The following is a 25,162-nucleotide window of genomic DNA, read 5'->3' as shown; positions in this document are numbered from 1 at the left end:
AACTGGTTTTTGTTTGTGTTTTTTTTTTTGGAATGTGTCACATGGCTTATGGGCTCCTAGTTCCCTGACCAGGGATCGAACCCAGGCCCCGGCAGTGAAAGCGCCGAGTCCTAGCCACTGGACTGCCAGGGAACTCCCTAGAGAGCATAACTGAGCTCAGCCAGAATCATGGTTTTCCAGCCTACTCCACCCACAGCTTCCCCGTCTCTGTTGGAGGAACTCCATCCTTTTAGTTGCCAGCCCAAAACACCTGGAGTTTTTCTTTTGGTCTCTAACACAGTATATCCAATCCATAAAGAAATCCTGATAGCTGTAGTTTTAGAAGACAGACTGAATCTGACCATTTCTATCATCTCCTCCATTGCTATCCTGCTGGTCCAGTTCCACATCATCTCTTATCTGGACTAAATAGTTTAACTCACCTTCACAGCATCTTCATTTCTTAAGAGTCTATTCTCACCAAATGTGAGTGATGCTTTTAAAAAGTCAAATCATAAACTCTGCTGCTCAAAACCATGAATAGCTCCCATTTCCAGAGTAAAATCAAAGCCTTATAGTGGCCCACATGCCCTACGTGATCTTTCCCTGTCTCCCTTCGGACCTCATCTCTACTGCCGCCCTCCTTGTTCCCTCTGCTTGCAGCCACAATGGCCTCCTTGCTCTTCCTCAAACACCCCAGGCACGCTCTGCCCTAAGCCTTTGCCCAGGCTGCTCCCTCCTTTCCAGCAGCTTTTCTCAAAGGGGGTTCTGTAAATCACCTAGAGGGCTGATTCAACAGGTGTGGGGTGAGCCTGAGGATCTGCGTTTTCTAATAAGTTTCCAAGAGATGCTGATGTGCGGACCATACCCTAGGGCATCTATTGATGCAATATATTAAATTCTCTCCTATGCATCTAGAATAAATGTTACATACCATCCTGGGGAGAACTGTGAAAATAATCGCCAACACCATTTTGTCTTTGTTCAGGTGTCACCTTCTTAGTGAGATCTACCCAGATGACCCTACTTAATGCTTGATCTCTCCCCATCTCCATTTTCTCACCTCCCCCCTTACTTTCATCTCCTTTTTTTGCCATATCACTTAAGACCTAACGTACTGTGATTTACTTACTTGTATGTGGTTTAACTGTCTCTCTCCTAACTAGAATGTAAATTCCAAGATACAGGGATCTTTGGTTTTTATTCCAAGGGCTGAACAGACTTTTTTGAATATAAATGAAATACTTGATTTGCAAATGAGTTGAATCCTTTCATCTTCTCAGCAGAATATAAACTCATTTTTAAAAAATGTACTAACTGAACTACATATGTTCATAGGAAGAGCACAGTAGTGGCAAAAACAGACTTTTGAGATCAGATACACCTGGATTCAAAAGTCAGCTTCGCTGTTTACTAGCTAGATGTTTACACTAGGTTAATGTCACATCCCTTGGGCTCAGGGTCTTTATTTTTTAAGTGGTGGTAATAGGAGCTGATTGTTAAAAATTAGACAAATATATAAAAAATTTCTAGCACAGTCCTTGTCACTAACAAAGTGCTCAATAAATATCACTTCTCCTTTGATACCTCACCTCCTCTAGCCCACATTTCATGTGAAGGACAGGCTAATTAAAAGCCAGTCTTTTAGTTCCCCATGGAACTATGTAGAAAGGCACACTTCTTAAAAATAAAAATCTCTAATGACCTTCGGGAGAACTCTGTTTTAAAACTTAACATTGAAACCTTTTACCTAACCTTTCCATAGCAACTTCAGGTGAAAAGTTTTCCAATGTACATCAAATACAGTGTAGACTAATGATAATACTTTGCTATTTTACTGACACTGAGAAAAGAAATACTTCAAGTTCAACCCCTATAAAATATTGGAATCTCCACTGACAGTATTCATCCACAAATGGGTTTCTGGGCAAGAGGCTCCTTGGGTTCTAGTGACCATCCTCAGTGGTACCGAAACCCCACTGCAGAACTAAAGCCTCACATCTCTTATCCCAAGCATTTTAGAGAGAATTGTTTACAAGTGCGAATATCCTGCCTGCGCGCCTCAGGTATAAACGCCCTGTACAAGAGCCTAACAGTGACAATGCTCTCACAGCCGTGGTGAGACGTAGGCGTGGTATCCGTACTGTTTATGCTGCGCATTCGTGCGTGACCGGTATTGCTGAAATAGTCTTTATTTCTGAACATTCCAAAACAGCAGTGTACACAGTAACAAATATTAAGTCATATACCATAAGAAAGCATTCATTAGTGCAAATGGATTTTGTAAAAGGTCTATCAAAAAGATTTATTTGCTTTAAAATGCGTTCATTTCCAGAAGCATTATTAATAAAATGTTACAGTTTCATCTTCTGTAAAAGTATTGAAAATCAACTGTAGTACAGTAGCAAACATTGCAGCTATTAAGTGCAATGAGCTTGTGATGCCGTTATAAATATGAAACCCACGTATGACAATAAATTAACAATGAAACGACAAGACCATTTCACTCTGTTGTTTGGCTGCCTCAGTGTTCAATGCTTCAGATTACATTGTGCTCATTCAACATAAAATTATGTCTCTCAAATTGTTATGATGGATTTTTGCTGATATATCCCTAGAGCTAAAAAAATAGTACCTTACCACAAAAATATTTTTATGGCACAAAATTTAAGTTGTTCCATAGTGGTTCACGTAGGTGTAAAAAGAAATAGGCACAAAAAATAAAATTCCTGTAAACTATAAAAAAGAGAATTTCAAAGCATACGTTATAGAACCTGGTTGTAAAGATGCAGTGTATTAAAATACAGAACATGTAATGGGAAGATGTTTAGAACATGTAAGTAAACTGAACAAGTTACTTTAAGAAACTCAGATGGCAAAGAAAGCATTATGGATACATCTCAATTCTCTCAAAAAGGATTCAGGTACATATCAGTTCTACAAAAACTTCCTAGCTCTAAGTGTCACAATACTGCAACCATGGATTTGTGAACGCTGCAGTATCTCAGGCAAATATTTAAGTGCAATAATTAGTCTCTGGTGATTGGTCCATTGAAAAACAATGCAGTAAATATGTTAAAACGCAGAAGGGAAAGAATATCCCGACATCCGCTGTTACCCAGCCAGCTAGGTAACACGACCCTCATTTCCACTTCTTTCCAGCTGTTCTAACGTACATAGAACTGCATCAGTAGCAACCATCTCTCCAGTTTCCATCCCTCAGAGTGCTGAGTGAAGACAGAGGCTTTGGAGGCTGAAGGAAACTATAAAGGAATGAAAAAAGGACACGGCTTGTAAGTAATCCCACGAGTCCCATCACTTACTTTGATCTCTCCGCCACTCCAGCCGTGACAACGTGCTGGCACCTTCCCAAGTGTGCCTTGTATTTCTGGGCCTTCAACATGCTCACCTAATGGAAAGCCCAGTTCTCGGCACGTTGCCACGCATGTTGTATGTGAACAAGCAGATTTGCAACCTAAGTGGAAAATGATCAATACCCTTAGTGTATAAAGAATATTTTAAAATCAGAAACAGATAAACAACTCAGGAGAAAAAATGGCCTAAAAACATAAGTGGTTACTTCATTGAATACAAATTGAAAATTTCTTCATGTTATTCTGTCTTACAAATAATCAAAGATTTGCCTATTATATTGGCAGAGAATTTAAAAAGAATGATACTATCCAATGTTTGCCTAAGTCTGTGGCAACAGACCTTCTCATTGTCTGGCAGTGACAGCCCTTCCAAGAGGTTAGTTTGAAGACATATATCCGAGGATAAATGGACTGTCCACAATGACCTACATACATCAAATTATGTGATTCTATTCAGTCACAAACGCAACACAGCCCGGCATTGAACAAACATGCACCAAAATGACTTCTATCTGGATAGTAGGATTATTTACTTTTCTGTGTGTGTTTTACAATAGTTTCTGAATTTGTTTTTGAGCACCTATTTATCGGAAAATAAGAACTATTTATAGCTACCCGATGCATAAAGAAACATTACTTGTTCTCACACCCTCTCCACACTTTTACCATGGCTCCCTCCCTCTCCTCCTCCGAATTTTCCTGTCAGAGTTGATTTACTGCCTCCATTTTCTCATCTTCTACTCTGTCCTCAACTCGCTTTTATGGAATTGTTTTTAAACGTAAGACACTCCAGGAGATCCAGTTCAAGAAGGGCACGTCACAACCATAAGATCATCGAACGGGTGCCCTGCAAGCAGGCTGGAATTTTGAAAGAAAAAAAAAACAAAAATTCTACCTGGAACATACCAAACTTATACCAACATAAGCTAATACAGCCCCAGTTAAATATCACTAAGATGCTTTTAAAATCATGACTGTTGGGGGAGGGTGTGTATGTGCATGTGCCTAACGACATTTTTGCCCATTTTGATTAAAAATTGATTAAAAAGGTATTGAGCCCAGAGGCAGGAGGTCACGCGTCAGGCCCGAAGCAGCAGAGTGACCTACCAGGGTCAGACAGAGGGAAAGTCAGGATGGTCCCCGGAGCAGCTTCTAACTGCAGCCTGCAAACGAGGCCGTGCAGACGAACGAGCAAAGGGTCTTACCTTCTGACAGGCTGTGCAATTTTGCTTCGAGGCAGGTTACTCCCATTTAGTGCCAATGAAGGTCTTGGGAGTGCGCTGCGGCCCATGATCCCAGAAGCTGCAGCTTTGTTGGGGGCAGGGATCCCCGTGTTGGCGTATAACTGTAAGCCGTTGGATAAAGGCATGTTACTGCTGCCTTGAACGGTTGGACTCACGTAGGCTGTGGCTTTAAGAGGCTGCCGCACAGACACTGGGAAATGTCCCACGCTGTGGATTCTGTGTTGAAGCTGCCCTGGTGACGGAACTAGAAGAACAAAGGACACTCACGTGAGAGAACGCTTACCACTATCTACACGTGTGTTATGTTCAAAGAAGCTGATACTGCTGAAAGGGTTTTAGATATATAGAAATTTATCTACATATATGCACGTAGATAAATGAGATACGAGTTCCAAACTGCATTTAGTATTGGAAAATTCTACTTCTTGACAAGCATCTCCTTCTCTGTCAATCAGCAGCAACATTTCTGAGTGCCTGACTATATTTAGAAGCCAGCTGGAACAACCACCTTCTTTCCTTTAACAAATTTGAGCATCTCTGAGTTCTCACAGGATTTCCTCCTTGCTTGCTTGCTTGCTTTGAAGACATTAGGATTGCTTGATGGTTGCACTGGGGGTGGTTTCATGAGGATAAAACAAGGGGACAATTTAATAGCAGTAATTAATTATAGAAGGGAAGACAGGTGGCATCAGAAGGCACCAACAGCTTATTACAGACATATTTCTTACATAATTTTCATCATGACATTTATTTCATAGGGTTGGTGGGAAGACTAAATGAGTTAATCCACATAAAGCCTTACAATGGCTGAGTAACCACTCAGCAAGTACTACCTTGATAAAAGCAGCAGAATCTGTGAAACGAAGGGAGCTCTCTGGGCAAGAACCCTTAAGAACTTCATCAATATACTGGCCCATCATTGTGCACTATTTCACATTAAAAAACAACTGTTTGGCAGAAATTTTTAAATTTTATAAATCTTTTTCTCCAAGGAAAAAACTGAATCACCAATTTAACATGAACTTAATACACACAACAGTACCTGTCATTTACTAACCACTCTAGCCTCTGCTGCTTAGTACATTCATGATGCGGTTAACACAAACAGACCCTGTTTTCTAAAACAGTTTAACTGATTTTGAACTTAAGCACAGAATATACAATAGATATCTCTTTGATAGAAAGTGAGGAGAAAGACAAAAAATGTCTGGTTTTAATATCTCTTGAAAATATTTCCTTAAATTAGCTTTGTTCAAGTATACAGTAGGTGAAATCTATATGTAGGAATGCTGATGTATGTGTACAGTAAGTAGCCAAAAAATTCGATGAAAAATGAGGTCTCTGTAAGATTCTGCTATAGTTCTGTTTCCATCAAGTTTAGGGACAAGCTTTAGGGACACAGTAAACTTGTGTTGGCTGGCAAATCATCTCTAAGATCCTTTCCAACCAATTCTACAACTCCTTAATTTAGGAGCTTCTAACTGAATGTTCCAACATATTGGCTTATCAACTGTAACAAACATAACCCCACTAATGCAAGATGTTAATAACAGGAAACTGGAGGAGGGGAGGGGGACATGCGGGGATAATGGGAACTCTGTACTTCTCGCTCAATGTTTTTGTAAACCTCAAACTGCTCAAAAACAGTCTTAATTTTTTTAAAAAACTCAACAGGTGAATTTGGCCCAATTTTTTCTGAAACACAATATACGTAAAGTACCTAAATGTTAAGCCTAGAGTGGAATGAAATTTTGAAGTGAACGCACACGTGTAACCATATCCACAGCAAGACGTGAAACACTGCCAGCACCTCAGCAGGCTCTCACATACCCTCTCCCAGTCAGTACTCCCCCAAAGTGACTGTTATTTGCACTTTTATCACCCAGACTAGTTATTCCTATGTTGAACTTCATGTGAATGGAATTATATAGTATGTTCTCTTCTTTGGCTTCTTTGACTCAATATTATGTTTTTGAGATTCATCCATATTTGCATTGCTATGGGTATTCCATTGAATGAATGTCAAAATCCATTCTCCTGATGATAAAAAGCTTGGTTATTTCTAAGTTTGGGGTTTTATGAACATTCTTGAATATGCGTTGGTGTTCAGATGCATTGTGTTATGGGTATATTCCAAATTTATAACTATTAGGATAAATAAAGTTATTAGCAAAGCTGCTGAATACAACATCAAAATACAAAAATCGATTGTATTTCTAAATACCAGCAAACTAGTAGAAACTAAAATTTGAAAAAGATACTATTTTTAAAAAACATTTTAAAAATAAAATACTTAGGAATAAATTATAGATGTATTAACCTCTATATAGAAAGCTACAAAACTTTGAGAGACAAGATGATCTAAATAAATGAAAGAATGTTCCATGTTAATGCATTAGAAGACTAATATTGTTAAGATACCAATTCTAAAATTTATCTACAGATTCAATAAAATTTCAAAATCATTTGAAATGAAATTACGGAACAGATATTCAGGAAGATACTCCTATTACTCCTATTAATTCTCCTACACACAGGATAGATAACCACCCTTGAATTTAAAAAAATAACAAAGAGAAACTAGTTAAGATCAATAGACACAATCCTAATTTTACAAATGAGAAAACAAGAATCAGAAAGGATATGGAGCTTTTCCATGAACTTATGATTAAGAAAAGACCCAGGGACTTCCCTGGTGGTGCAGTGGTTAAGAATCAGCCTGCCAATGCAGGGGACACGGGTTCGAGCCCTAGTCCAGAAAGATCCCACATGCCGCAGAGCAGCTAAGCCCATGCGCCACAACTACTGAGCCTGCACGCCTAGAGCCCGTGCTCTGCAACAAGAGAAGCCACCGCAATGAGGAGCCCGCGCACCGGAAGGAAGAGTAGCTTCCGCTCATCGCAGCTAGAGAAAGCCCACGCGCAGCAACGAAGACCCAAAGCAGCCAAAAATAAATAAAATAAAATTAATTAAAAAAAAAAAAAAAGAAAACACCCCAACTCAAGTTTCTGACTGCTAACCCAGTGTCTTCCTTCTATATCAGGCTGCCTCTCCAACTTTCTCTATCCCACCTTTGTTCACTCCAGAAAGCAGAACGGCCCAGAACTAGAATCTTCATGATACACACTTAGAATGTATAAAGCACGTTCTCTTACAATGCTTAGGAATAAAAGTCAATGAGAGCAGAGTCCTGAGATCTGAAACAAATTCATGACTGACCTCCTCTTACACATGAACATTGTTCTCAGGTTTTTTTGTTTTCTCTCATTATTATGCTTGACTTACAATGGTTTTTCTATTTTCTTCATTTCTTTCATGTATCAATTGCAATTCTTCTATAAAGAAGAATTTCCCCTCTTCTCCATTTATTTTATTCAATTAAGTATGGACCCAGTTAAATAACCTATGGGTTATAATCCTTTAATATAAATATTTATTCTGTGGCTCAAACTGTCCCAGATTTGGTCTCTGGGAGTTTCTTCAAGTTGTTTCCCATATCCTTTTGACATGTTCCCATCATTTTTTGAGCACTTCCATCAAAACCTGCCATGGTTTGTAGTGTGCGTTCTATTCTATTTTGGGTTACGTACATTTTTCTGGCACTCAAATCGTGCTATTAACCCACACTGAATTAGAGTTCACAAAAACTAATCATTACCCTATCTGCTACCATCACAACTGTATTTTCCCTTCTATGCTTATACTATTGACTTTTGTACTCAAGTGTAGAATTTTTATCTCAGTTAAATTTCATCATGATATATTTGGCCAATTGTCCTAACCTCCTGACATAAAATTAGTAGTCCTCTCAGTTTCCCACCATTAGTTCACAGGTTGTCTTCTGTGTCTATAAACAAGCCATTAATTCAAATATTAACAGATCAAGCCCTAAGATACAGCCCTATGGCATTCATTTATACATTCGTTCAAACATTTACTGAGAGCTCAATGTTCCCGGCAGCATGCCAGGTGCTGGGGACAGAAAATCAGATGAACTATGGTCCAAGCCCAGAGGGAGCCAGTAGGCTAGTATGGAAGATGACATAATGACAGAAAAGTGTAACACTCTGAATGACAGAGGTAGGCACCAAAAATCTAACCCATTCTAGACATGTGTTGGAGGTACACAGGTTAGTCTGTTAGGGCCACCAGGGAGTCTTCTGGGTGCAGACTTAAGACATCTGGTTGATGGCGCTTGGCCACACGCTCTGAACACACTTCAGGCCTCCCAGGATTGGGCATATCAATACTGGGACTGGGACCTTGGATCGCCACCCAGGGGTCAGCCTCAGATTTAACCCCAACTACCCCTACAGACAGCATGAGTAGGAGGTGGGGGGGTGCCCTGGAGCCAGCACATCCCCACACAAAGCGAACACACACACACACACACACACACACACACACACACGATTTTACTTTCACCGTGCTGTTCATCACTGGGTAAACCGTATGGAGGATGAATGGCACACTGTGGGGCAAACTGAAATGAAGTAGGTGAATCCTACTTTAGACACACTAAAATAGAACTTCATTTGCCAGGGGAAAGCTCTGGACTGGTGAAAAACAAGACCAAAGTAACAGCTAGACAGAATAAGTGTGCTTTCCTCAGAGTAAACGTATCAAGTACACAGCTTAAAAGAGGCAGATCTGCAAAGAAAACATTTTTGTATGATGAGTAAACAAATCAATCACCATTTAGTGCTTCTGTTGCTATCCCTGGGTATAAAGGATTGCATATAATTTACTAATTATTAATTGGTGACATAGGCACCAGTGAAAATACCACTCAGTTGTAATGGTGAAAGACAAAAAAGTGTCACAAGGAGCAAAGTTTCCTGTAGTGTTCTTAAGAGAAAGAAAGAAATGAAATAGTAAGATTTTCCTAATGGTGTTATAACTAATTAAAATTACACACAAAAAAATTGTCATACTTACTACAGGACTGTATTCTTGAAATTCCATTTGCAGCTCCATGCAAGCTTGAGTCAAAACTCTGACTATTTCGCACGGTGACTGGAGAGCTACCGTTGCTACTAACAGCGGTTGTACTTGGCATCCGAGCTAGATTAGGCATACTTCTTCGGAGCTTATCTAGAAAAGAATTTTAACTAAGTTAAAAATCACAACTTTTATGCCAACTAAAACACTAGCTTTCAAAAGTAAATACAAATAGAAATCATATTTTGTTCAATGACAAACAGAAATTATCATGTGTGTTATGAACTCTAGCAAGCTAATTAATTACCCCCGGTAGCGACAAACACACTCCATGTCTCCAGAAAGGTTCCATCAGACTGCTAAAGGAAAGCACTTGTTCTATAAAAAGAGGGAGGAATTAGGTAATCAATTAGCTGTTTGTTCCTATACAATAAGTGTATAAAACTGAATCGAAGTGAGGATAGAAAATAATCTTACAGTTTAAAAAAAAAAGCTAGGAATTGTTACATGTTAATAAAAAAAACAAACCTAGAAGTGTCAAACCAGCAATTACTGAATCTTTTGCTAGCATATCAAAAAAGGAGGAAAATCTTAAAATTCTAAGTTGAGATGTTTTGACATATCCACTCATCACATCAACATGACCACATTAACTTCTGGAAAGTTTTAAGGGGCATGAGTACACCACCAAACCTTTGGAGACTCGAAAAAATGCTTCCCTTTCTTTTTCCTTGCTGAGTACATCTTCCGCCACTAAGGGGCAGCAGAGAGTCAGTCACGCACAGACCTCAGTGCTGCTGAGATTTGAATTCAGCCACAAGAGGGCAACTCTACAATGTAGACAGTTCTCTCTTTAATACACACCCCACCGATCTAAAGTACATATATCAGGTCACTCAAGCTCAGAAAACAAAGGATAGATCTGAATACTCAGTAAAAACCCATTCAAGTACAAAACCAGATTCATTTTTCTCCCCTTCACACACAGTTCCTTCTGCATCACTTAGATCCCTTGATTATAGCCCTACTCATCAAGTCACCTAATCCAGAAAGCGGCGGAATCTTCCAAGTTTCACCTCCCTTCTTCTTTTTTTTTTTTTTTTGGCGGTACGCGGGCCTCTCAGTGCTGTGGCCTCTCCCGTTGCGAAGCACAGGCTCCGGACGCGCAGGCTCAGCGGCCATGGCTCACGGGCCCAGCCGCTCCGCGGCATGTGGGATCTTCCCGGACTGGGGCACGAACCCGTGTCCCCTGCATCGGCAGGCGGACTCTCAACCACTGCGCCACCAGAGAAGCCCTCACCTCCCTTCTTCACCCTCGACTCCCAAGTCCTGTCAATTCTGCCTCATAAATATTTAACAAATCTCCCACTACCACCTACTTTAGACCTCATTATTTGCCAATCACATTTTCACAAAATTTTCCTCTTAATTGGTCTCTGTACACCCTGTCTTGTTCCTCCCCATCTTCCAAACAGCCAGTGACTTCTAGCCAGCCACTTGCTAAAACCCTCCAACCACTCTCCCTCCCCTTCCTCTGAAAGCCCAAGCTCCTGGGCTGAGACAAGGTCCTTCTAAGATACAGGCTCTGCAGCCATCTCTGGCCTCACCTCCTGCTGCCCTCGCCACACAGCCTACTTGCCAACCACAGTGGAGAACGGAATTTCCAAATCCTTCACACTCTCTTGTACCCATGAGCGTGCCGGTCCTTTCACTTGGACACCCTTCCCCACTTTGTGGAATGAATGAACGAATGAGTATCTCCTGTGTATATATACTATACAGTGTGTTAGACAAGGGAGTTCCCGACTCTCAGTGGGGTCAGAGTCTAGACCATTGTTTCTCAATCTTTTCTTCTGCTATCAATCTTTAGGAATCCTTTAAGGAATAAAGGCAGCAGCCAGCTACCCACCAAACATCTAAATCTAGACTTGCAGTAAATACAGGGCTCAGGGGAGGTCCTCAGGCTAACACTGATTACACCATGCCACTGATAACCCCTGCCATACCCTAAAAATCACAGTTAGCAAATGTTCTGCAAGCTTTACTCACTTATCATACCTGGCAAACTATTCAAGTACAGTAGCCCTGCCCTGCCCCACCTTATGGGCAGGGGATACGTTCCAGGACCCTCAGCGGGTGCTTGTAGCCGCCCACAGTACAGAACCTTAGATATACGATGTTCTTCCCATACAGGCGCTGACAGGCAGGAAGCACCCACAGCGTGGATACACAGGACAAAGGGATGATTCACGTCCCAGGTGGGACACAGCAGGAAGGCACCAGATTTCCTCATACCACTCACGACAATGCACAGTTTAAAACTTACGAATTGTTTATTTCTGTAATTTTCCATTTAACATTTTCAGACTGGAGCTGACCATGGGTAACTGAAGTCACAGGTAAGGGTGGACTGCCGTATGCTCCTTTTAATCCTATGATCCCCAGAAATATACCAAGAACTTTCAAGAGCCATCCCTTTGGAAACCAGGCAATGTAGGAGCTATGGAAGTAGGAAATATTAACACGCACTTCTATTTTATTTTTAATTATTTTCTTCTATCCATATTATTTTAATAATTTAGAAAGATATTTGAGAGATTGGTTTCAAAGTTACGACTCTCACAATTTTGTTCAAATAATCCTCTGGTAACAAATGAAGGCTCAGATATCTGAGCCACGTTAATAAAAGTTTAAAAAAACAGTGGGGTTGGGGAGACCACCTTTACTTTTTCAGCACTTTGAACTTCTCCAGCGTTTTTACTCCAGGCAATGGAATGGTCATTATTTCATTTATTCCTTATGACAAACTTAGGTTAAAGGATTACATGTTACATAAAGGAGAACGTGTACCAGATGATTTGATGTCCAATTATACCTACGTTTTCTAAGACAGGGATATGATTTGTCTATATTTTGTAGCCAAATAAGTGAGAGCTCAGAGGCATGAGAAGCCTGGGAAAGGTATAAGTGGTAGGCCAGGAGGGGGAACTCAGCACACACTGGCCTTCAGAGCCTGTGTACTCAGCCATTAAGTTAATTAGTCAGAAGTCCAATCCAGAGAACTGCTGTGGTATTCCATTTTCCTTTGCGTGTGCAGACCAGACCTTTTAGAGAAATAAAACTACCACAGTCAGACACCAGGCTGAGAAATATTTCCACTTTCCTAACAGGAACCATCATAACACAGATTTAGGGACACCTAACCCTTTTCATGATGGTACTGAATGTTAAGTTAATACCACTTTTCTAAGGTAGGACAATGATCCCACTGAAAACTAATCAAGATGCAGAGGGAGCATCTGCTTGACAGGCAGGACGTGATGCTCTAAGACAGCTGACAAAAAAAGCCTTTGCAGAAACAACTCTGTGCCCTCTCCCGCAGTTTTAATGATGCTATAATTTTCGTTAAGCACCTAAAATATTGTCTTTGATATTATGAGCTTTAATAAATTACTCACTAGTGGCAGTCACTTTACCTGCCACTGTTTTCTTTTAAATTTGAAATCTGAAGGTATTAAAAAAGAGAGAAGTTCTGACTAAAAAACCTTAAATATTTTCAAATGGTCTCTCAATAAGCATGAATAATACAAGTACAGAGGAAGAAAAAGTAAACACTAAGTACATGATAGCAGGTGATGACTAGTATGATTTGTATTTGGCCTTGCAATATTTTTAAATAACTTGTTGGATCATTTCTGGGCCCAGATTTGAGAAATGCTGCTGTATAATAATTAAAAGCTATAACTCTATAAATATGGTTGGTTTCTCCATACGCTACAAGATTTGTGTGTGAGGGTCAGGCTGATCATCAGTGCAAAAACATACCAGTCTTAGAATATCACATGATTATTCTCCCTATAGTTCTTGTAAGTCAAGATCTATAACTCCTGGGAGTGGGGAAAGAAGATAAATGATGAAGAGAGAAATAGAAAAAATTACAAAAAAGAACAACACATATTCCCACCCACCGTGCTGCCATCAGGACAAATCAACTTGCCGTTACCACGCCAAATATCAGCTTCCATAGCCCCACTGCTGCACTGATCTTAATTCTAGATGTCAGGACACCAGAGGGAAAGACACATCCCAGACTTCCCCTAAATCTCGATGTGCACAGCAGCATCCTCTCCAAGCACCAGGGTCCACACTTCCCATCCATCACTCTGGGCTAGGAGCAGGCCGTCAGAGATGGGGGGTTTTGAGAAAGATGAGAGAAGATGCGGCTCCATGCATCTGACTCCATGGAACTAGGAAGTCCCCAACTTCCACAGCCGTGCTGTCCTACAGCTTTACCAGCCACAGCACAAAGATGCTCCCCATTTCTGACTCAGTCGGGTACCTCACAATAGTTTTCCTGAAGCTATACATCTGGGACACGTAATCAGAAGCTGGTCAATTATAGATTTAAATGTACACCAACCAAACTGATAAGGTCTTGAGGATGTACTTAATCAGTCTTGGAAACATTTACCAGTTATTTATATCGACCTTAAAACCATTTCTTGACCATGTATGAAAGATCAAAGCACATCGAATACCAAAGGGACATACAACTTACCTCCGTTGGTCCTATTTGGTTGCTGATCTGGAGTTTGGGCTTGAGGTGAATAATACTGTTGCTGCTGGTAATTATTCGAAGGAAAATACTGGGACCCGGGGCTCCTCCTACACTCCCGAATGCTGGAGAAAGTCTGTGAATGGGGAATTCCTCTTTGGAAAGGTGAGCATCTTGGAAGACGAGGCTGAGGTGGTGGCAGGTGATCAAATTCCTCCTCGTCCTCCAGGCTGAATCGATCGTATTCTTGATCACTGCATGTCCCTTTTTTTCCTGAATTCAGTGACACACTGGAACTAGGTCTCGACACAGATGCTGAAGTAGAAGCATAATCTTGCCTGAGACCTATGGAACAACAGGGAATAGTATTTACCTTATGAGGCATTTCAATCTGGCTTAATTGTTAAGTTCCAATTCATCAAATATTTGAGGAAAATTTGTGTCAAGCAAGTGATTCAAGTGGAGACCCACTATCTTGTTCTTAGTTTATTAAATCCCAAGAAAACAGACAGGTTTACCTACCAAACAGACAGCTAATACTAGACTATTCTGTTCTGGGAAAAGATTGCCCCAATTTCCAGTGAAGATTAAATATACCGCTACAGTTCATCAATCAGTATCTGTCGATTTCCCCAAGCCATTCCTTCTGGAATCTGGAGAGATACTTAGGGAGGCTACTTAGGAGACACTATTCATCATCATGATGGGTAGTTAACTGTGAGTTAGACAATCAGACATCAAATCTCTGCCCAAGTAGGAACTCCCACTCCCCATCCCAACTTTCAAAGTCAAAGGAAAGTTCAAAACCTGGGGCACAAGTATTTTCTAACGAGGTCACTTCTCTTGTTCTTTTTGTTACTAATATTATCTTTTTCAAAGCATGCTGACACTTCAAAACTTCAATAGTTTTGGGTCATCCTAAATGACAGCCAACTAAAAATAGTCAAACTGGAAGTTTCTAGTTATCTTGTTGCCAACCCACAACTTTCTTTTAAAGTAGTCTATGCCTGACTGACTACTTAACTTCTGAGACTGACATCCAATCTTTCAGCCATAATTTTTTTTTTTTTTTTTTTTTTTTGCGGTGTGCGGGCCTCTCACTGCTGTGGCCTCTCCCGTTGCGGAGCACAGACTCCGGACGTGCAGGCTCAGCGGCCATGGCTTACGGGCCCAGCCGCTCCGCGGCATGTGGGATCTTCCCAGACCGGGGCACGAACCTGTGTCCCCTGCATCAGCAGGCGGACTCAACCACTGCGCCACGAGGGAAGCCCCCAGCCATATATTTTTTTAGAAAGAGTTACTGTTAGTGTACTGTTACTAAGTAACAATATAAAATAATAGTGTTTTCCTCTCAAAATGTATCTTGTTAAATCTTGCATAAGCATTACAATGTTTCTCATAGTAGCCTTGCCCAACTCTGAAAGCAGGAAATTGTTATGCTTAAATGATACTTGGCTGTTTCTACTTAGGTTGGCCTCAGAAGATAATTCCAGGATAAGCTCAGCCCAGTTCTGTGATCTGCATCTTCTTGTGCCTTTGGATACCATTAATACCCTTGAAGTAGTTCACTCTCAGATTGTTGTAACCTTATTGCAGAACCAGTAATAACTCAATGTTATTGGAAATAACATTTCCAATGATCTCTCCTTCAATAATTATGTATCTTGAGAAGTACAATTTTTATGAAGAATAGTTGACTTACAATGTTTTGTTAATTTCTGCTGTACAGCAGTTATTCAGTTATACATATGTATATACACATAATTTTTTATATTCTTTTCCATTATGGTTTGTCTCAGGACACTAAATATAGTTCCCTATGCTATACAGTAGGACCTTGTTGTTTAACCATTCTATGTGTAATAATTCGCATCTGAGAATGCATTAATGCATGTTTAATTGAACTTTTATTAAGATAACTACACACTCACATGCAGTTCTGGGAATAATAGAGATCTTTTGTGTACTCTGTCCAGTTTCCCCTGATGGTATCATTTTGCAAAATCATAGAATAATAGGACAACTATAGTATCGCCACTTATATAAACCCATCTGATTTAGATTCTCCAGTATTACTTTTATATGTGTACATGTGTTAGTATTAAATTCTATACAATTTTATCACCTGTAGGCTCATATACCTACCACCACCGTCAAAAACAGAGCAGCTCCCTAAATCCCTCATGCTGCGCTTTTATAACCACATCTACCTCCCTCCTGAGAGCCCACGCCCTATCCCTAAGCCCCGGCAACCACTAATCTGTCATCCATTTCTAAAATGTTGTCATTCCAAAATGTTATATAAATGGAATTATATAGTATGAAATCTCCTGGGATCATCTTTTTCACTCAGCATAATTCCCTGGAGATTCATCCAAGATGGTAATGTCTATCAAAATTTATTCTTTTTTCTTGCTGAGTACTACTCCATGGTATGGAGGTAACCCCCAAGCTTGACTAACCACTCACCTACTGAAGGACATCTGAGCTCATTCTGGTTTTTGGCTATTATTATAAATAAATAAAGGTGCTATGAACATTCATATACAGGTTTCTGTGTTTCTGAACACAAGTTTCCATTGCCCTAGGATAAATGCCCAAGAATACAATGTGCTGGGCCTTATGGAAACCGCATGTTTAGTTCTCTAAGAAACTGGCAAACTGTTTCCACAGTGGCTACACTGGTGATGTTTTACATCAATATATTTTGCCCAGAGTATGTCCTAATATTTTACAATGGTCATGAGACTGTGAGAAGCATTTAATTGCTCCACCTACAAAGTAGGATGGGATGAGAGAAAGAATAGAATTGTTTGCCCATTACCTGGGGAGAAATGCCTGAAACCTCCCCACCCCCTTAGATTTCAAGTAGAAGCCTCTAGTTTAAAATGTTTTCTAGTTTAAAAAGAGGAACCGGGGCTTCCCTGGTGGCTCAGTGGTTGAGGATCTGCCTGCCGATGCAGGGGACATGGGTTCGAGCCCTGGTCTGGGAAGATCCCACGTGCCGTGGAGCAACTGGGCCCGTGAGCCACAACTACTGAGCCTGCGTGTCTGGAGCCTGCGCTCCACAACAAGAGAGGCCGCGACAGTGAGAGGCCCGCGTACCGCGATGAAGAGTGGCCCCCACTTGCCGCAACTAGAGAAAGCCCTCGCACAGAAACGAAGACCCAACACAGCCAAAAATAATTAATTAATTTAAATTTAAAAAAAAAAAAGAGGAACCTACTTTCTTCTTGCAGACGAGCCATGATCTGAACATCAGTGAGGTCCTGTAACTTATATCCCATGGAGATAGAATCATCCTCCAGCTCTGAAGTACTCAGCTCACTGTCTATGGATGACTGGGGACTGAGAGGGGAGCCCCTGGATGTGTAACCTAAAAACAAGGGAAACGTATTTGTTACTTAGTCTAAAGAACTGCTATCTGCATGTGCTTTACAGTTCACATATCAACAGTCAGCACTTCAAGGCATTCTCCAATCAGAAGGCACAGAGTGGCTGAATGAATTAAAAACAAAACAAGACCCATCTACATTTTTCCTGTTTTCATTAAGTCACCAAAAACATCCAACACACCACTATGACAGGAGAATGGCAAGACAGTATGCACATCTTCACGTGTTCATAATTCATATATACAAAACCACTTGTTTTGTTTTCTCAAATTCAGTTTTCATAATTAAAAAATCCACTCTGTGCTGTACACTAAAAAAATTGTTAAAAAGATAGATTTCAGTAGATTTCATGTTATATATTTTTTTTTACCACCGTAAGACAAGAAAAATCAATAATGCTAAATCTGCATCCCATTAGCTTAAGTATATATCTAAAGGCATGGTATAAGAATACATATCCTGTACACTTTCAATGAATAATCAGACATGCTTGTGTCTGGTAGTAATGGATTATATATTTTAAACTAAATTTTAATCTGGTCCATTTTTTAAACAGGTACAAACAGCAGTGCTATAAATGGATAAGAATATCACACATAAAAGGCACACATCCATACAGGGAAGCACATACAAAACCTTCATAATTTAGAATCGTCACAGGAGACTTGTAGTCACTCATGAAAGTGAGAAAGTAATGGCTTGAGATAGGAGAACCAAGGAAGAACGGGCTGAAGGGAGAAAATTACAGGGATGGAATCACCAATGCTGAGACAACTACGAGACCGTCATCTCATAAAAAGCTACTATGACTATTCTTTCTACACAGCCCTGACTTAATAAAAAGCACCAACAGTTTTTTAAACAGCAAGATATAATAAAAGTCTGATAATCTTCAATCATAATGAAAATCATAAAGACCTTTATTTTGTTCAATATTTAATTTTAAAAGCACATTATGCATTTGGAAACACATAATTATATATATATGCATTTGATAAAGAGTGAAGGCTGCCTACTATACACAATTGAGAGCAGATTAATGACGTTAAAGTACAAATTAACCCTAGCCTTTGTCATACCCAAAGTAAGTGTGCAGCAGACTCCCCATTGTGATAAGTAAGATTACCCTCAAGCTTTTCAATGAAAGGTGGATATTTAAGCTGTGTTTAGTGACTGATTTACAAAGCAAGCCGCTAGACGAGAAGTTGAAATATTACCTGTTCTTTCAGGTGTTAGTATTGCTTTATTTGAGGTTTTAGAGAAGCTGGGAGTATTAATGCCATTGCTATAAGGGCTGAGTCTTGCCACAGGGCTATAAGGAAAAGCCAGGGAGACATTTGAAGGGAAGAGACTCCGCCATCGGCTAGCTGTCACAGAAGCAGAAAATAAACAGCAGCGGTTAGCTATACAGAAGCAGACGTTGACTTGTCAGAGGGAGAAAGGGAAGAGGTTAAAAAAATGAAGAGACAACGCAACTTTTCATTCTTAACTGGCTCTCCCTTATCTAAGGGAAAACATACGTAAAAGCGGGCTATTTGTGAAGCAGGGCCCGATTTCTACCTTCATGAAGAACCATTCAATCAGTGCCACCTTGATTACAGTCAGTATGTCTACATAACAGCGAAAAGTTGTTTTTAATTTCCTCATTACGAGTGTTTTCTATTTCTGCACAAAAATTTAACTGTTTTAATAATATAAAATGTTAATGTCAAAAGAAAAACTCAAGGAAACTTATCTTTAGAATTATGGGAAATAGTTCTTAATATTAACTGTTCATAGTCCTATTTTTTTTCCTAAGGTTTATTTTCAACCCATTTAATATTAATAAATGTTGATCCAAGAATTATTATGCAAACTTGTTCTTGGATTATGGAAGAAACTTAAAATGACTACTGTATCTACTGCATCTCTGCTTGAGTCCAAAACAAGCTTTATTGAAAAATGATCTACAAAAATCACTGAAGGGTATATATACACCAAACCTTAGTGTTGGTTATTTCAGGTGGCAGGCATAGAGGTAACTGATAACCTGCTGGATTTTTTCTTTATAAAAAATGTTTTCCGAATTTTCTGCACTGAACATGTGTCACTTAGGTCACTTTTAATGGTAGGATTATACCTATTATTAATAATTATTCATTATTAATTTTACAGTATTAATTAATACTGTAAAATAAGGAACAAACAGGAACTTTACCTGCGTCGGCAGATGATCTAACTACACATTATCTCTCCTGTCCTAATTAACATCTTTCCCTCCTCCAAAATTACCAGCCCCTTGGATCTTGGGACCATAAAAAGACCCTAAAGTGTAAAAAAAAAACCTAAGTCACACCTAAAATCACGTCCTCTCTCTTCATGACATACAAATTACTGTGCTAGTCAAAATCCACTTTTCTAAAAAGCAATCACTTAGACATGTGCTAAAGCAGGACAGGAGGGAATAGATGAAAAGTATAAGTTAGGTTAAGTTTCACTTTGAGCAATAACTTCGTTACATTTGCTGGAAATTCGACAAAACTTGAAGAAACAAGTATAAAAAGAACTGCTTTGAAATGCACTCCCAGGACACTTTTAATGAGAGACGCTAATGAGCAAATAGCTAAAAAGTGTTCAAAAATGGGCAGTGGGGTTGGAGAAGAAGAAACTGTGGGCTGTGGGCAGGCAAAAAAGTAACAAGCTCCAATCCTGAGACTGGTAAGGTCCTTGCATACTAGCACCACGGTTATTTATAAGAGCAAATGCTTCCTGTTACTTCAGCAAGAATTCTTGAGAAACAGCACCATCCCATTCAAACAACTACAGAAGAAATAACCTTTTCCTTATGCAGATGGAAGAACTAGCTGAGGAAACTACATTCACAGTGATTCTGCTTTCAGAATCCACAAGTTTCACGAAGGGGTCACTGCCAGGAAGCCTCGTTCCTAGTTGACACCAGTCACGTCGCTTATCCAACAGGCAATTCCCAATCTGTGCCAGAGCAGAGACGTGCAGAGCTGGCACTCCCTTCCCTAAACCACCAGCTATGTAAACCTGATCCCGAAACACAGTGAGAAGTAGGGGTTAATATGCAACACACACTAGGTAGCTCTTCTCACATCTTCAATCTCTATAACTCAGTTTCTCATTAAAAATTCTATATTAAAAAAAAAACCCAATGGTTCTTTGTGACAGCTGACTTGCTTAACAGTTGATGTTATGTTACACCAATATGATCACTCGCCAGGCAAATTACAGTGACTGCGTGTTCTCACCCACAGATGCAGGCGACAACGCATCACAACTAACCAGCATTCATTACTCTGCACAATGACTGCTGTGACCCGGGCCTCCCAGCACAATGGCACAGCGACTGTGGCTATGACAGCAAGATCCCAAGGAAGAACACAATTAGCATCTATTGCAAGAAAGAATGCTCTGCATTGTCCTTTGGCACGGAGGCTTTTAAGAAGAGGGAGGAGAATTATCGCAGAGGCAAGCTAACAAAATAACGATGTTATGTCAGTGCCGGAGGTTGTGGTGGAGAAGGAGAGGGGAGGGGAGCGGAAGCCGTCGCCTCCTGGTTATTCTTCAGTGTGGAGCTGAAGAACCGTAAGAACTGTAACAGGAAGCATTTTCATAGAGGATAAAAACAAAAAGAACTTTCATAGGGCCATTTTGTTTTTTCCATTTAATTAATTTAATGGATTTTCTGTATAACACGAGGATGTCAGTTTTGAGAGGCTTGATGATGATCAAAGTGACCCTAAGAAAGGAGCAAGACAACTTTTGATAAAGGAGAAAATGGGTGATGAACTTCGGAACAGCTAAGTTTTCCTATCCTCCTACTCTAAAAGTTTTATCGGTAAGTAAAGGGCTTCTCCAACTTGGATCAAATGTATCATACTTGGCAAGGCTTTCATTCCCAAATAGCTAAGTTAAACTCTCTCCCAGAACACTTCAGTCTGCACACTCTCTGTGGTCCTACTGCTGCTTCCTTCATCAAGACCTCGCCATCTCTCACTAGATTATTGCAATCTATTCCCCAGCCAAGTTCCAGCCACCAACACTGCCCTCAGAAAGCTTGCTCTGAGCATCGCTACCAAGCTTGTGTTGGTCATTGATTATTTTAACTGTGTTGCTCTCTTCCTTTCTAACGTGGCTTTTCATCCAATACTAGATCTCAGGTACTCCAGATCACCTCACTAGGACCCTTATCCAATGCCCTATACCTCACTTCCCACATCTAGAGTGTTTCTAAAGCTTCCTTGTTAAGAATACAATTGGTATTGGTTAAACTTTTGACTTTGCCACCTTCTGTCTAATAAGCATTTTCTATTGAAATAAATGTGACAAAGTACTAAGTTGTGGACAGATACCTCATCTTTCGGCAAGAAACTAGTTTGAGTGTCCAATGGTCTACTAGGTTATTTTTTTGTACACCTTCAAAGTTGTCTAACTTAAAAAATAAATTACACGATATCTGTGAAGCTATTTTTTGTACATCATTAGGCAAAGTATACCCCCCCCTGCAAAAATCAATTTGATAAATGCTCCAGTGATGATAATATCAAGAAAAATCATAAAGGACAGGTAATGGGATAGGTTTAAGAAGGAATCTAAATTTTTAAAATTTTCCATACTAAAAATTATTCCTAACAAAAAAAAGTTCCCAGAAACCATGACACTCCTTCCATGCCTTGATCATCTTTGCCTACACTCATAGTATATATAGTAAATATTCAAATTTTTGTTGAATATATATATCCATGCATATAATCAAAATCTAATTTAAGAATGCAGCATGGCTTAATTCACATAAAAGGAAAAAGAGTAACTGATCTAGTATGTAAATCTTAGTGATAATCCTCAAAAGGACAGTACTGCATCTACCTAAAAGAGTTCAAAATAAAGCAACACTCTATTCTGGAAATAATCATTTTCACACTTTCCCCTTGTTATAGACAGAGCCAGTTGAGTACCCAATACAACATCTGGCACACAGTATATAATTGATAAATGTTGAATGTGGTCAAAATCTTGGCAGGTTCACTAATACTCCCCTATTTCAAACCATTCTACCATTCCTACCTTGACATCTAAATGATTTTGCCAAATTTCTTAAACTTAATATAACTATAATTTAGTATATCTTTGAAGACAAAGGTGAGTCTAGACATTTCAGCCCAGCTTGAGGCCCAGTAAAGAAATATACCTGTAGGGGCACTTCGTTAATACTTCCCAGTAACCGCTAAATTGTTGAACTCTACGTGTGTGAATCTTCTGGTTTCGAGCTAAATGATTTTATGTCACTAACGGCCAGGTCCTGTGTGGAGTAACTGATGCATCCGGATTAAATAGGCTTCAGCCTAGATGAGCTAGTTCCTACAATGCACAGTTAAAGTGAAGGATTGTGCCAGGAACACTAGTTGGCAGTAAACCATGCAAGAAGGCTACAAAGCTTCCTCAAATTCTTGAGATGCCAACATTTCTTAAAATCAAAGAAACCATATACAAAACAGCTGAAAGTGTGTTTAGTGGACTTTCTGTACACCCCACTCTCAGTGTAGCATCTGAGTTGGTTTGAGTCCTGGAGGGCTGGACTCTTACTCTGTCTAGTGGCTTCAAACAGCACAGACACACTACTAACCAGGTGCTATGGTCTGATTTTTTGTGTCCCCCTAACATTCATACGTTGAAATGCTAAACCCCAAAGATGACGGTATTAGTAGGTGGGGCCTTTGGGAGGTGCTTAAGTCCTGAGGGTGGAGCCCTGAATGGGAGTAGTGCTACTTATAAAGAGGCTCCACAGAGATCTGCCACGTGAAGATACAGGGAGAAGTCTGCAACCTGGAGAGGACCCTCACCAGACCGTGCTGGCACCTGATCTTGGACGTCCGGCCACCAGAACTGTGAGCAATAAATTTCTGCCATGTATAAGCCACCCAGTCTGTGGTATTCTGTTATAGAGCAGCCTGAAAAGACTAAGGCATGGGAAGTTATCCTAAAAACAAGCCCTCTCTACTTCTCCCATCTTTTTTGTTTCTTTCTCATCCAAGAATAAGACTCTGAAAGTCAAAACTGCAGTTTTGCTCACTAATTTCCCACATCCTGTTACTTGTCTCTCTCACAAAGCAGGTGATCTGGAGCATCACTCCAGAAGGTTGGAATGATCCCAGCAGTGTGAAGAAATCAGTCTAAAGCAGCCCTAGAAATGTTTTCTTTCTGCAGTTTTTAATAAGCCTGATGAAAACTCATTAACAGCAAATCTGAGTTCTGTTTTACTAAAATTCACGGAACTGCCTTCTACATAAGTCATATTTTTGTAACTCCTTGCTCGTGGCTCTTCTCAGCTACCCAAATTTATATTCTCCATCATTCCCTAAACCAGGAGCTGCTTTGAGGAACTGGCCAACTATCTGTGTACTCCTGAGCCAAAAAAAAAAACCTGGAGAGGGTCCTCTCCAGGTTGCAGACTTCTCCCTGTATCTTCACGTGGCAGATCTCTCTGGAGCCTCTTTATAAGTAGCACTACTCCCATTCAGGGCTCCAGAATAATTCAGACACCCAACATTTACAGACCACACCCACAGTCATTCCTTTATTCAACATTTACCGACAGATACCAAAAAAATAAAGGTCAGTCTCCTGGAGCGATCTCTTCCATAGGTACACACAGCACATAGTTCTTTTCCTGCTCAATTCCCACAGTCATTCTGGGAAATCTACCTGGCCCCCTATGCTCCCACCTGCTTTTCTAAAATTCATTTTTCTGATCATTTGAGTAGGCACCCACCATGGTGGCTCTCCAGTGCCAGATGCTACGGATACTGAGCTGTGTTAAATATGGTTACTGTTCTCCCGTCCTTCCCACTTCAATTTCTAAAGACCAGTAGTGCAAAAGACAGGCAAGTAATAAGAGTACAAGCGCCATGACAGCACCATGAAGTGCACGCAAAGTGAGGACAATGGTCAACTTTGAGGGAATCCAAAGACTTCACCAGAAGACATGATGTTGAACATGGCCCTTGAAGGTTGAGGAGCTTATCTCCCAGGGTACAATGCCGTTCTATATATTCATCCTGGATAACACATGTGAAGTCATGGAGGCATGAACAAGCCGTGCCTATTCAGGGAACGGCCGACGTTAGGACTGAAGCACAGGGTGTACGTGGAGAAGAGTTAGGGCTGGAGAGCTTGGGAGGATCCGTTTCCGCACCGTCATGTATAGTAGAGGCTTTAATGTTCAAGTACTGTCTTGACTTTGAGAAGGAGAAAGGCATGATCAGATATGTATTTTATGACAACATATAGATGATGGACTAATTGGGTAGAGATTGATGATTGGGGGACCAGTTAGGAGGCTTCACAGTGCAGCTGGTGAGACACCACAAGGTACCAAACTAAAGTACTGGCAGAACATTTGGTGAGAACATGTGAAGCCACATCTGAGCTGAAGTGGAAATATCTGGGGAGCCAGTGAATACAGGGAGTGCAGAAAAGGAGTAAGGCAAAGCTAACACCATGGATTCTAAGACACAGATGCCATCCGCTAAGATGTGAAACATGAGATAAGCATGCTAGGGCTTCCCTGGTGGCGCAGTGGTTGAGAGTCCGCCTGCCGATGCAGGGGACACGGGTTCATGCCCCGATCCCGGAAGATCCCACATGCCGCGGAGCGGCTGGGCCCGCGAG

At 40.3% G+C, this 25,162-nt stretch overlaps 1 protein-coding gene across 1 annotated transcript in view; it reads right to left on the bottom strand.

Moving 5' to 3' along the window:
- Positions 1-2,153: 2,153 nt before the first annotated feature.
- SLAIN1 (SLAIN motif family member 1) overlaps positions 2,154-25,162 on the bottom strand; it is a 54,555-nt gene continuing 31,546 nt past the window's right edge. The window contains exons 3-7 of the mRNA XM_082602084.1: positions 17,320-17,469; positions 14,097-14,438; positions 9,536-9,691; positions 4,559-4,841; positions 2,154-3,242 (exon numbers count right to left, since the gene is read on the bottom strand). Coding sequence (XP_082458210.1) covers positions 3,167-3,242; positions 4,559-4,841; positions 9,536-9,691; positions 14,097-14,438; positions 17,320-17,469 — 1,007 coding nt within the window. The 3' untranslated portion in view covers positions 2,154-3,166. The remainder of the gene's footprint in view (positions 3,243-4,558; positions 4,842-9,535; positions 9,692-14,096; positions 14,439-17,319; positions 17,470-25,162) is intronic.

The sequence above is a fragment of the Mesoplodon mirus genome (genome assembly GCF_964341445.2).
Source record: "Mesoplodon mirus genome assembly, chromosome: 17".
NCBI lineage: Eukaryota > Metazoa > Chordata > Mammalia > Artiodactyla > Ziphiidae > Mesoplodon > Mesoplodon mirus.
Note: the sequence above shows the minus strand (reverse complement) of the source record. Positions and strands in the feature narration are given on the sequence as shown.